The 14,058-nt window shown below is 35.8% G+C and overlaps 1 protein-coding gene across 2 annotated transcripts; it reads right to left on the bottom strand.

Moving 5' to 3' along the window:
• Nucleotides 1-1,035: 1,035 nt before the first annotated feature.
• Nucleotides 1,036-12,748, bottom strand: BCL7-like (chromatin remodeling complex subunit BCL7B-like protein). 2 transcript variants are annotated; one of them, XM_089243409.1, is made up of 7 exons: nt 12,509-12,748; nt 10,700-10,758; nt 8,976-8,995; nt 8,756-8,849; nt 6,797-6,880; nt 3,429-3,560; nt 1,036-1,415 (listed from the first exon to the last, which is right to left on the bottom strand). In XM_089243409.1, exons 1-7 carry the CDS (start codon nt 12,598-12,600, stop codon nt 1,336-1,338), a joined length of 561 nt encoding a protein of 186 aa, XP_089099535.1. In that variant the 5' UTR covers nt 12,601-12,748; the 3' UTR covers nt 1,036-1,335. The 2 variants fall into 2 exon arrangements, with proteins under 2 accessions (XP_089099535.1, XP_089099536.1); XM_089243410.1 differs by having other exon boundaries at nt 3,468-3,560; nt 12,509-12,742.
• Between the last annotated feature and the right edge of the window lie 1,310 nt (nt 12,749-14,058).

Raw genomic sequence — 14,058 nt, 5'->3', positions numbered from 1 at the left:
ATATTAGGATCGAAGGGTGTACAGAAAATCGATTTTGAAACTAATTTGATGACTCAAAGGAATAAATTGAACTTAAGATGAATTCGTCAGACGAAAAAAAAGATGACAGCTAACTCTGCTCCTATCCACATGTTTATTTGCTTGTCAATCATTTATAACTACATACACTGTAAATGGATCTGTCCCTTACTCACATCTATAGCTCACAGGCACGGTATGTATAATTGTTCGGAAGTGAATTATTGTACAATAGAGCAAATCTATCGAGTTTGGGAGAAAAGAAGATGTAAGATCCAAGAAAATACCAACCACATCTGAAAATTAGTTTGGTTGAAAAGTTGTTCGGTTGACAGTTGTTCGGAAAATTGATGTTCATGTAAGCAAGGTTCAGTGCTACCCAGAAGCCTCAGTGCATTAGACGAACCACGTTAAATTGAGATTAAGAATCATGAAATATGTGAACTGAGAGGCTTGTGTGTGCCTAGGGAGCCTCAAAACATTAATTTGCTGAGTAGGGGCAGTGATGTGGTTGAGACAATCCTGGATAAAGATGGCAAGGAGTCGTTTGTGAATATCAGTCACCTATGCAGATGAACTTCCCAGAATCCCTCCCACCCTTTCCTGAATTTTTGCTCCTTTCCATCTTTTAAAACCTACCCCCTCCCCCGCATTTAAACTTCCCACCCCTTACTTTTTTTCTAAAGTTAGCCCCCTTCCCTGCTCCACTTCTGAATTCTACCCTTCTTAGAATTTCTTGGAGTCTTCCTTGCCCTCTTTTTCTTTTTTTTAATTTCTACTACCCACATCCCCTTTTCAGCTTTAGACATACTTGCTTGGAGACCTATAATGTAATTCATACAAAAAAAAATTCTCTTTTCAATAGGTTCTCATAGAATTTGCTATATTTGTGCAAGCTATAGAAAAGGCATAATCTCAACTTTCCACAAAACATAAATATATAACTTTTGAATACAGTACCTAATCTGATCTCAAAATATAAAATACAGTCAAACACAATTTACAGCTTCACCAAACTAGCATTGGACGTCATTTAATATACACAAATGAAAACAATGAAGAGACCTGAGTAAGATTACAAGAGATGCACACGCATGCCAATACATGAAAAAAAGGTTATAGATCTTTGGGGGGGGGGGGGGTTTCCTGCATGTTATGCCATCCATTCATTCGTTCAATACACACACATGATCTCGACATTTTGAATATCGATGCTGCAAGCATACGGGAAGCAGATGACTTCTTGATCAAAGGGCCCCCAGATATATTCATAAATAAGTGACTCATGAAAAGTTTACACTGCCCTTGCTTTTTCCTTCATACTTTATCATCCGTGCGACACTTTTTAGAGGGAGGTTCACAGCTGTCTTCACTATCATCTTGCTTCAAAGATTGATCTAAATTTTTAAAAAGATAGCAAAATAATTATGGCTGAAAGTTTTTTTTTCAAATCACTATAAAAATTTAATAATATTAATACCCCCATGAAATTTATCAGAGAGAGAAGGTTATCACACAATTACACAAAATATACGCTTCTATACAAGGTAAGAAAAAAAGGAAAGAGAAGAAAAACGAAAGGAAAAAGATGACTATCTAACAAAAACGACAATCTAACAAAAAGATCTCAGCGGAGAGATGGTTTTAAAATGAGAATAGCTCATGTTCGTGTCTCAAAGTTGAAAACCAGCTTAAGCCACCACTGTGCCATCTACTATTCCAAAGCCAATTAGAATGAACAGAGAAAAGACAATAATGGCCTATCCTTAAGACAGAAATGAATGGGAGGAATATTGCATGTAAATTTGGAATCGGCTCCCCAGCTTTACTATAAAATATGTTTTCAGTTTTTACCACAACATAATTATAAATACAAAAACTCGGGAAATTCCCTCATCCACTCATTTTGAAGTTAGATGACAGCACTTCAAATGCACATTGACATGCACTTAAACCTATTACGGACACACAGAAATAAACAACTTTTTTGAACATGCAGTAATTCCATACTTAGACTAATGTTTGTGATGTGCATGTGAAATTTGGTAGTGGTATTGGTTCTTGCGACCATCGTAAGAACAATAAGATGGAGTCCAGTGCCACTGAATCTGTCTAGAAGTTTTGTAAAAGATCTTTCAAAAACTTTTAGTGAAATTCTAGCCTAAGATATGCAATAAGTTTTAATCAAATCACTGCACATGTGTATATTAACCCCTTTTTTACTTTCAATTAGTTTTGTAAATTTTTGTAACTTGTAGACATCACAGAATTCAAAGCAAGGTTCAGACTAACAACACTGATGCTTACCAAGCCAAATAAGTTTGAAAGAGTGGCAAAGCATGATTCCTGAATGAGCCAATTCTAATTTGTAGAAATTTAGCAAATTTTTTTTTCTCGTCTTTGAGTGATGCATAATATGCAGCAAAATACAGCTCAGTAGGCCAAATGTGGCCGCCTGAACTTTTGCTGTGGCTCACCAACCATTTTTAGAAAATAGCTACTTTAGATATACATACAGGGTGCATGGGTAAAAGAGCATATGGCAATTTAATGGCAAACCACTTATCCTACGAGCATTCTTTCAATTACAGAAAGTATCCAACTAACATGTAGTACTCAGATATGTCATTCATGTTTGAAGGCGTTATATAGTTATTAAAATTTGAAAAAAATTAAATTTTTTATGCAGTCTGTGCATGCCCCAAAACCCAATCAGAAAGTTGTTGCCCTGTCTCTCCTGACATCAAAAAAACAATTCCACGTTCTAAGCGCAAAGTTCAATGAGATATATTAAAATTCAAAAAATAGAGGAAAGTTGGGAAAAAACAGCATTAATTGGGGAAAACCATTTTACCCACATTTAATGCTGTTCTTTTTGAGGGCTACGATTTCATACACGCTACATATTTCGAGAGGCCTAATTCAGCATCCAAAAGGTACAATTAATTGCAGAATTTACAGAAGTGCTAAAAACATCTTAATGAAAGAAATACTTTCATAATTCATGGGAAATCTATAATAGAAATTATTTCAGAATTGTTCCAAATAATTTTTAGAATTGTTAAAAGCAATAATTCCTGAAAAAATTAATTTTTTTGAAAGAAATAATTTTACAATTAATGAAAAAATAATTTCAGAATTATTGAGAAAATTTAAGATTTAATAAAATAATTAATTGAGGAATTAATGAATTATAGAAAATTATTTAAACATAAAAATTTAATGTAGTAAAATAAAATAAAAAAAAAATAAAAGTGCTCACTAAAAATTTAACCCACAATGTCTAAAAAGGTTGAAGACCCCTGTTGTAGACAAAACTTGAGTAAAAGACTAATTCTCGAAATTTTGGTTTCTGCATATAATATGTTATCAACTAAAACCAAGTTATGAAAATTAGAGAATTTCCTTACAATACTTCAATTGAACTTTTTTCTTTTCTGAAAACAAACCTGGCTGTGTGTCTGGAAACTGGGCATCACTACTATTTTCTAAGCTCATGTTTGTAGCATCATCACTAGCAGCTCGGGAATCATCAGCAAAGCCTGTAAAGTATTCAACATAAATTAATAACATTATAAAATTATAACATTGATAACAAATATCAATCACTTGAAAAAAATAATCGTAATATAGGAAGGTTACAGACAAGAGCTGCTGTGTAGTTAAGACAAGACTTCAAATATCAAGCCTTTTTTTAACACCTTAACTGGTGGGGGTTTTTGGTCCACCAGTAAAGAGAAAATTTTTTTCACTTTTTGGTTATAACCTATTGTTTTTCCATTAATGATTATGATTCCTGCCACACCGTTACATGTCCTCTCTCCAAAGTGGCCAACCAGTTTCAATTTTTTATAAAATAGCCCATTAAATACAGGGAAGCTTCACGTTAAGAGTGTTTCACAAGGTCAGAAATTTTTTTTAAAAACTCATCTACAAATCACCTTTTTTCTACAATACGTCTACCAAAGACTCTAGACTGTAACAGGCTCACCTTGTCTGTTGAGTCCCACTTTTTTCAACTTGAGACAAAATGATGATTCTTTTTCTCTCTGTGGATACGGCTGTCTTAACAGGTTAAGGGGGCCATGCTAGAGAATCTTATAAATGTGAAAGTATGCATGTCTGTTCTTTACACAAATCTATAGTTTTAGGCAGATCGTCGCCAGATTTTGCATATATACCAAACAGAACCGGGAATGAACCGTAGGCTACTTTAAAAGTTCGGAGCTGGGCAAATGCCCCAAATGGGCAAAAAACTATTAGGCAACAATGGTTTTGGAGCCTCAACACTCACTTTCGGAACGTTTACTTTGGTTACCGTGGTTGCTAACAATGAGTTTCAGACATTTATATGTCTTTACAATCGTTTGCCCCATCTTTAATGCTGCCATTATAACAGATTATTCCTTTATAATGGTTTGTCACTTTTCTAATCCTCCCAGTAATTGAAGAAAACCCAGGAAGCGCCGTGTATTTTTGTTAACCTATATACAGGGTGCCTTGTAAGTGCTAATGCAGCCTTTATCTCATCAACCACCCATCGTAGAGGTATGTTTTCAATTTAAAAAATGCTTAATGTGAATAATATTCGCTACACAAGCTGGACATATGACGTCACTAACAACAGACAACAACAAATACAACGACAAAACTCAGAATAAAAATGTTCAATGCCAGCTGATGAACTCAATACTTGTCTCAAATCATCAACACTCTGGCACAAAGTTAAAAGATTATTATCCACCAACATGCGAATTCAACAGCAAAATAACTCAGCGTTGCTATCATTTTCACATCAGTTGATCAAACTTGGCAATGGAAGAATTCCCGTAGACCCAATAACTGGACTGATTACGTTCACAAATGGATTTTACCAGTTTTTAAACTCAGTTAAGAACTTGCAGACAAAGTCTTTTCAAACCATTCAACAAAATCACAAAAACCATGAGTGGTTTTGTGAGAGCGATTCTGGCACAGAAAAATGAGAGTGTGAACAAGAGCAACGAGAAAATCCTAAAAATTATTCCAGCAGACTCCACATCTTACAAATCGGTTGACACTGCCACAGACAGTTCTGTATCATGCAGAATTTCTGAACTCTTTGGATATTCCGGATGTGCCACCACACAACTTGACCCTCAAAGTTGGAGCATTTATAATGCTTTTAAGAAATTTGGCAACACAGACTTTGCAATGGCACCAGACTCTGCATGAAGAAATTTCACAATTACATCATTGAAGCAACGATTCTAACTGGATGTGTCAAAGGAGAAGACGTCTTCATTCCACGTATCCCAATTATCACTGAAGAAATGCCATTCACTTTCAAGCGATTACAGTTCCCATTAGCACCACCACAGTATATTCATTTAGCATTCATTTCCACAGTATATTCATTTAGCATTCATTTCCACAGTATATTCATTTAGCTTTTGCTAAGACAATCAACAAAGCGCAAGGCCAGTCGTTAGCAGTGGCAGGTATCAACCTACTTGAGCCCTGTTTTTTACATGGACAGCTTTTCGTCGCCTGTTCACATGTTGGTAATCCCAAAAATTTATACAACCTCACAACAGATGGAAAAACAAAAAACATTGTGTATCCACAGTGATTGCCTAAAGTTTTTAATTAAAATATTTAAAAATAAAACTAATTTTTTTCTCACTTGATGCAGAAATTTTTGATTAAGAAATAATTGAAAAGCTAGACATATATAAATTCTTTACAGGGCGGGCAACGCCGCCGGGTATCAGCTAGTTATATTTTTTTCAGGTCCCTTTATTACTTTAATGAAAGACTAAATCAGAAAATATAATGTATTGAAAAGATGTATTTTTACGAGACCCTTAAATAGCTTAAGGTCCCCTGTTTGATATTTTGGCCTATTTAGTTTGTTGTAAGATCACTGACTACAGGAGTAGTATGGCACAAGCACATGAAACCCTCATGCTGTGTGTGCAAGTGGTGGTTTCAAAGTGGAACCTCTTGGTCTTGGTGTAAGGGAACACAGTTGTGGAGGGAAATCTTTTGAGTTTTAATTATTTCTTATGAGAAAAGTTGCTCTGTTATACAAGTGTTTTGGATTACGTGCATATTCAGGAGAAGTATTATACTGATACAAAAGAAAAGTTCCACAGTATATTCATGTAAATCATAATTTCCCTGATCACAACTTTAAAACAAATACAGTTTATCCTACTTGTAACACTGTTCAAAAATCATGGGAAAAAAACATAGAATATAGAACATTCATATACAATCATGGGAAAAAACATAGTGAGCGGGACACTCACACTCGCGGGAGCATTGTGAGCGGTATGCACTGTATTAACGATTGACACCAGCTATGAGAGCATGAATTTTTATAAAACATATGTTTATATCAGTGTTTTCCAAAGTGGGCGATGGAATGGTCCAAGGGGGCGGTAGAACCTACTGATTTAACATAGGATCCTATGGGTTTACGTGAGTTAGGGGGCGATGAGAGGAAAAAATTTCTGATGAAGGGGGCAATGGAACAAAAAGTTTGGGAAACTATGGTTTATATTGTAGCAAAATTTTACGTATCAAATTCAACCAAAATGTAAAAAAACATGTGCACTAATTAGAAAAAAAGTGTTAACCTTTAGTATAATAGAAAACCAGTGTTTCTATTAAAAAAACTTATCTATATAACACTACCTCTATTTGGAAGAGCATTGACTTTCACGTAAACAGTATAAAATAAGGATCAATTTGTATTTTTTAGAAAAAAAATCAATATAAGTGACAATCCTACCCAGACTCGATTCTTCCATCGCACTTGATAAGGAGCTTGATTCCCTTGTACTAATCAGTTTACTATCACTGCTTCTAGATGAGTCTTGATGGGAAAAGAAAAAATATAGAATTAGGTAAAACCCATAAATTACATTTTAATTCATAACCAGCTTGTTAGAATATTGACACAAATAATTTTACTTCTATACTCTATGCTTAGTTATTGTTGAAATTGTTTGAAGATTACTATCAGTAAAAAATACAGGGAATGAAAAAGCATTTCTCCAAAAAAAAAATTGAATGTGACAAATATGTGAAAGATTAATAATCATATTTATCTGTCATAATTACAATATTAATACAAGCAAACTTGGCTAATTCAAACTTGGTTAATTCAAATATTAGGAATTTCCCTCGAGTTCTTTATTCAATTTAATGTTGAAAAATTACATGCTTAATTCAATTTTCGTAATGTTTTGGAAAATTCAAAGTTTGATACACAGATATTATTTTCAAAACCTCTCTTCTCAGAACTCCCAGCTAACTTTTAACTTTTAGTCATCCTGTCCTTATTCCGTGGCTTACAGATTTCTTCAGAAAATGACATGCCATATTCTGAAAAAATCTGTCTGTTCTGAAAAATTCTGGAATAAGGACAGGATGACTAAAAGTTATAAAAAAAACTATAAAAAACAAAAAAACTGAAATGAAACATCTGGACCCTTTTTTTTTGTTTCAGCTTTACGAAGCAATGATTTTGTTACCAGTCTCACATACTGGCTTTTGTCTTCTCGCTGCAGCTGGCGTTCTATCTGATCTTGGATGGCTTCATGATTGGCAGATGCCAATTCTAATACTCAGGAAATATGTTAATGTGAGATAATTTCTTTCCCAAAAAGAATTTTTAAAAGCTGGAGTGCTCAAATCCCAGTGACTTTTCAGGTAAAACGTGTTGAAGATTCATATCTCTCTAGAATTATTGTTCATTCACTTTGGAATATCAATGTAATGTTTTTCACCATTGTCCAAACATAGTTCATAAGCTTGTTCACCTCTAAAAAAAATTGTGGTTAACTTACGGATGTGGACATTGGTTAAAAATTAGAAAATAATGCCGCATGAAATCGTCTTACGAAGAGGATGAAAACAAATCTAAGAAAACAGAGTTCCTTATTCTAATACATAGTTGCAGAAGCTACAGACATGTTAGAAAAAATAAAGCTGTTGAAGCTCAAAAATTACATCTATCTCATTCTTTAAATCAACCTAAAGATTTTGTGCAATATTCAAGAGTATCCAAAAAAAAATTACAAATGAAATATTTTCTATGATCATTTAATGTTTTATACTACTTCACCACATACCAATTCTGGCTATACCACTATACTGCAGTTTGCTGCTGTTAACGAGTCGGGTTGAGTTCACCTCAAGCTCGTTGGGAAAAAAATATGTCATATATATATATTTTCCCCCTCGGTTTTCAAACCTGGAACCTGACGCAACCTTCACTGTGGTAGACGCGCATTTTACTACCTCACCACTTGGGGCGCTAACGTTTTATACAAACATTAGTTGCAGCAAAGAGGAAATTAACAGTATGATAAAAATTATGGAAACTGTAGTAAATGCTAAGAGTTTTTGAATTGTTATGAAAGTTTCATTATCGTTGTCCCATATTGATGAACTGGATAATTTAAATTTTTAATAATTTGAACTTTTTTGCTGTGAACTCTTCACTTGAGATTCAAATCAGCCAAGTTTGACTGTGATTGAGTGGTTATAAAAAAATTATCCTTTGCCATAATTTTAGTAAAGATAACAAACTCAAGCTGTGATTTAAAAAAAAAAAATGTTTTTATCAGACCATTAAGACAGCCGAAAAGGGAGAAACATAGAAATATTTTGTAAAATACTGGTCACTACAATAAATTAAAAAACCTCATTTTAACAACAATGTACCAATGATTAAAAAAATTACCTTTTCCCTGCGAACCTTTTACATCTAATTTCCCCAGTTTTTCAATATTTTCCTTGTTTCGACCACTAAGAGCACTTTTACTTTTAGAGCGCGCCTATAAAACAAGATCAGACAATGTTAATCTAAATGCAATTAAAATTCACACATTACACTCACCATATGAAATTAGTTTTCAGTGCTACAAAATAGAACAACGAAATAGAAACAACGAAATTCTCACCGCTTGATCCACAGTCGGAACTGAAACAAAAAGAAAAATTGCCTCATGAAGATACTCAAGAATGAAGAATTACTAATAAATCACATCAGTAACTTTATGAGCTTATAATCTGTATGCCGGAGGTAAAGGGCACCAAGTCATAAAAGGGAAATTTTACAGGATAGCCATTTAAAGACTATTTTTAGTATTTTTTCCTACAAAGCTTGCTTGTTTTATAAATTGAATATCTGTTATTTATTGAAATAAGGACTTATTGTCCACAGTCCCCACATCTTGAAGCAGGGCCCCTAGACTGGGACCTTCACAGGCCCCTTTATAGTGAATTTATGGCATGAAAAAACAATGATGAGAATCGTCCCGGGTCCTGGGACTGGAGCCCTGTCAGCCCCTCCCTTATGGGGGGCCATGTTGGTGTCATATGACACAAAAGAACTGAACATCAATAGCATTATCCCAAATATTAATGAAAATGGACATAGTGCACTTTACCTTCTGCATACAGATAGTACTGTAGTAAAAACTGAGCAGCTATCAACTGCTCAGGTATGTGGCCAAACCAAAGTCGAATGGTTTTGTGTTCCTTTCATAATTGCAACATGGCGAGTATCATGGCAAGCTATGTAAGTATCATGTTGTTCGTCAACCTTGCTCTCTGCAGAAGAGAGACTTTCAAATGAAAGACTACCTCACAAAAAGCAAAGCAATCAATCGTCACCTAAACTGAAAAAAAATCATGACTATAAAACCAATATTTTTTTTGTTTTCCTCCTAAACTAGATCCCACTTTCCGCATGTGCTCTCTCTCTAGTTTTATTTCATCTCTGCTACTATTTTTCGAGAGAAGTTAATGGTTAATGAAGAACAGGTTGATAATGAAACGGTCATGACAAATTCTATAAGTAGTGTAAGGAAATGTGCCATCTAGTTGTAATTGCGTTAAGACATGGCTGCAGACACCCATGCTTTTGCAGTGTTTTGTTTTTTATTCTGGGGTTGATCCTAGCAAAAGGATCATTACTATTCCTGTGTGACATCATGAGTTGGTTCTGACGACCTTAACTATGACACCAGAGGTCATTCCCTTCATTTTCTTATGATATCACCTAAAAGCAAAGCCTGGGATTGGTTGGCTCTTTTGGCTGCCAAACCAGTTGTGCCATGGTTTTACCCTCTATATAAGAAAGGTGTGCCATTGCATCGATTATTATCTCTGTTCATGCACTGTTGCTGGTTACTGCAACGTTACGAGCAGAGTCTTTTTTTAAGGTGATTTAAGCCTATTGCTGAACTTTAGAATTTTATAAGATGGACGAAGAAGAGACGTGGTCCAGTATGTCACAGTAGCAGGGTTTAGAAAACAGGATATGCACAGAGAAAATCAGACAATTGAATTCATGGATAGATGATCAACAAGCTGTTTTCTTTTTGTACTCTTTCAGGTATCGTTTTTATTGACTAAAGCTCTTGTTATTCAAGGTGATTACTACTGGACCAGACATGCACCTCACCCATATTCTTTTGCGGAACCTCTAACAAATTGGTACATGTTGGAATGTGTGTGTAATGAGCCTGAGATGTGAAGTTTGTTTCTGTGTAATGCTTGTTGTGTGCAGTGCTTCCACCTGCCATCAAGTATTCAAGGTGACTCCAGATAATTGAAGTTCTGCTGCAATAGCAAAGGATAGGAGAATTCATTTAAAAGGTGCTTCACACTGTATTCTTACCTGGGACCCACTTGTATATTTTCATTGTCGTGTCACCGATTGTAACCCATTTCTTTTCCCTAAGAATAAATTAAATTCAATGATGTAAAAATGACATGAAATATAAATCCAAAGCAATAATATACATAAAATACAATGGGAATACATTATCCTAAATATTTATGAATCCTTTCGAGCAACCAAAGTATATTAAAAGTCTGCTATAATAAGAGTTCACAATAACTATTGTTTGTAACAGGGCTTGACAAATCCCAGGCACGAGGTCCAGGGGCGTTGGAAGTGTTTCGAACCTGTGGGTGCCCGTCTTGAGATTCATGTAGGAAATTTCGATTTTTTAATCAATTCTGTGGGTGCTCGAGCACCCACAGCACCCCCGGCTCCGACGCCACTGACGAGGTCGACACATAACTAGAACAATCAGTATTGGTACCTAAAACTATCCAAATAAGATTGCTGAATTGGGGTCTAAGGATGACACAAAAATTTCAGATTTCATCATAGTACATCCATGCCCCCCCAGGGTTTAAGCTGGATAAAAAATTCCTTTCGCAAAAAAAGCGAAAATGGAGGGAAAAGCTTTAGCAAAATGCTACAATGCTAATGTAATGATTGATGGTTGGATGTCTACTCGTTTCGTACCTCCTGTATGCATTTTTGCAAAAATGGCTACTACTTCTTTCGCATTCTACGATTTTCTTTCGCGTTTTGCAAAAAATGCGACCGTAGCTTAAACCCTGATGGCCCCCCCCCCCACAAAAGTGCAGCTGACAAGACTCCTGCCCTAGGGTATAGAGATGTTTCTTATCATATTTGTTTTTTCATGCTATAAATTAATTATAGAGGGTCCTACTCCCCTAGCAGATGGAGGGGCACGAGTACATCTCAATGGGAAGGGGGGGGGGGGTTATGATCTGAGAATTATTTCAGGAAACTGATATTAGGTCATGAAGGAGTCTCATTGTTTTCTTTTTAATAGACCATGTGTTATTTCTACCAAGGTAGGGGACCAAGATTCTATAAACTAGGATTAAAAATTTCCAATTCCGTCAGAGGTTATCTCTGCAATTCAATATGTCTAAACATCAGTAGAATTCAAACAAATTCTGTGCCCCCCCCCCCCACACCATTGTGAAGCTGTATAGTAAGCCTATTTTACAGCCTCTATCTATGGAAGTTGCTCGTCATTTTCCTCTTTTTCATTTTATATTTGTTCCTTCCCCCTTTTTTCTTTTTCTAACACTCGGTTAGGTCAGCACAAGGTTACCTGGTTTAACGGCAATTCGTCAAATGGGAAGATAATCTAAACTTGTAGGCTAAGTGATGTGGTTAAAGAACGTTCATCCATGAAAAAAAAATTAAAAAATTCATGATAACAAGACCTACGACACTGGTGATGTGAATTAAAAAAGGGTGCTAAAACAAATAAGGATAGCATGTTAGCTTGAAAAACATTCTCATTGCCATGTAAACATTTTGAAAAAGCCAAAGCGCCAAGGTAATCTATTGGCGACAAAAAATATCGCTGAACTCGCCACAATCTTGCTTACGGAATTTTAAGCGGAACAGATGCAGTATGGTAGGCCACAAAAACCGAAATGTTCCACTTGGCAGAAAATTAAAAAACCGCCAAAATGGTTATAATGTAGCCGCGCCATCATGATATTGTAACCATTAATTAAAACCTAAACACATTATTGACATAACATTGAATTTAATAAATCAATAAAAGTGGATATGAATGACTAAGCTTTCTTCAAATAAACTAAAAATGAACTACAAACCCGCTATGGGAAAGTTTTCACAACTCACCATTTTCTAACTTTGTCAACAGCTTGCATGACCCGCTTTATGTCATCTTTGGCACGACTTCTCGTTTCCGCACGAATCGACCGGGACATCATCTTCAAATGTTATATATTCGAAATGGACTAGATGCGAAAAAAATAAACCGGAGAAAATAATGCTATGACAGTTTAAACATTAAAAATTTAAATGCCTCTCGCTCCCTGACCGATGAATAATCAACAAACAATAAGCGCATGCGCAAACGTGGGAAACACTTACACTGGTGAGGAAACTGTACGAAGGAATTTCTCCTCGGCCGTTACGATTATTATGCTGCTTTTAAGATTATTATCCCATACTTCTGATAAGCGTCGGTTGGAAATTTAAAAGATCCTTGTCATTCGTTTTTTTTTTTTTCCGAATTACATCAGTGACCATATGACCCATATTTCCCGGGACATTCCGATATTTTCACGCCTCTGCCTTTTTTTGAAAAATGTACTTTTCGTCCCGCATTTACAACGAAGCCTACGCAGTGGCGTCGGAGCCGGGGGTGCTCGAGCACCCACGGAAGTTTGTAGAGCGGGTTCGAGCACCCACAGAATTGATTCAAAAATCGAAATTTCCTATATGAATCTCAAGACGGGCACCCACAGGTTCGAAACAGTTCCGACGCCCCTGAGCCTACGTGAATTTTTATCGATATCAATGATTAACATTTTACAAACCTATCTAAAAATTGGGTCATCAATCATAAATATTCATCTGACATATGTCCTTTTGAAAGCTTTTTATAGTTAGAGCAGATCTTAATCCCCGTGATATATAGCAGTGCTTCATTTTCCGTGATCATAATTTCATTTATCGTTGATTTTAGCAATAACTGGTAACTGATATAATTTCTGGTGATTTTTCATATTGCGTAAAAACTTATTGATTACCATTAAAAAATGGTAGTCTAACCTCCCATACCGGAAACCTTCTGTTAATAGCATGCACAAGGGTAGGGCAGCAGCCCTGAAACGATTCTCGTTTTTTTTTTTCCTTTCAAGCTGTAATGTAAGAGGCCCGTGTGTGGAAAGTCTGATCTGAAGGCCCCGCTTCAGGATGTAAAAGGGGCCATAATTAAACACTTTTTTGGATTGCGTCAACGGTGACTCGTATTATGCATCTACATAGGGTGCATAGCAAACAGGGCCTAGGGCGAACCGTTCATCCAGAGGTATACTTCCAGTTAGAAAAATAGTGCGTAGTACTCGGATATGACATTCATGTTGCACGGGGAGCGGACAAAATTTTTGATCCCGTGGTTGTCAGTTATCGAGATTCTACTGTAACAGTTTAAAACAGAGCGCAGGAGTAGCAGAAAAACTGAACGGAGTGAGGTGATTCAGTGAGCAGCTTGTTCTATGTGGAGCGTGCGCTAATACGGTATTATAGTTCCGAGGCCAAATTTTTCACTGGCCCTTCTATCGTGAATTTGTAGCTTGTAAAAACAAAAAACATGAACATCGTTATGGACCCTGTCAGCCCTACTCTTGTGGGGGCAAATGCAGGGCCGGTTCTTTTTTAAA

The sequence above is a fragment of the Pholcus phalangioides genome, unplaced genomic scaffold, assembly GCF_987345545.1.
Source record: "Pholcus phalangioides strain wild (caught in Gottingen) unplaced genomic scaffold, Ppha-v1.0 ptg000015l_1, whole genome shotgun sequence".
In the NCBI taxonomy this organism is placed as follows: Eukaryota; Metazoa; Arthropoda; class Arachnida; order Araneae; family Pholcidae; genus Pholcus; species Pholcus phalangioides.
The sequence above is the reverse complement of the archived record's forward strand: the minus strand, read 5'-3'. Positions and strand labels throughout refer to the sequence as shown.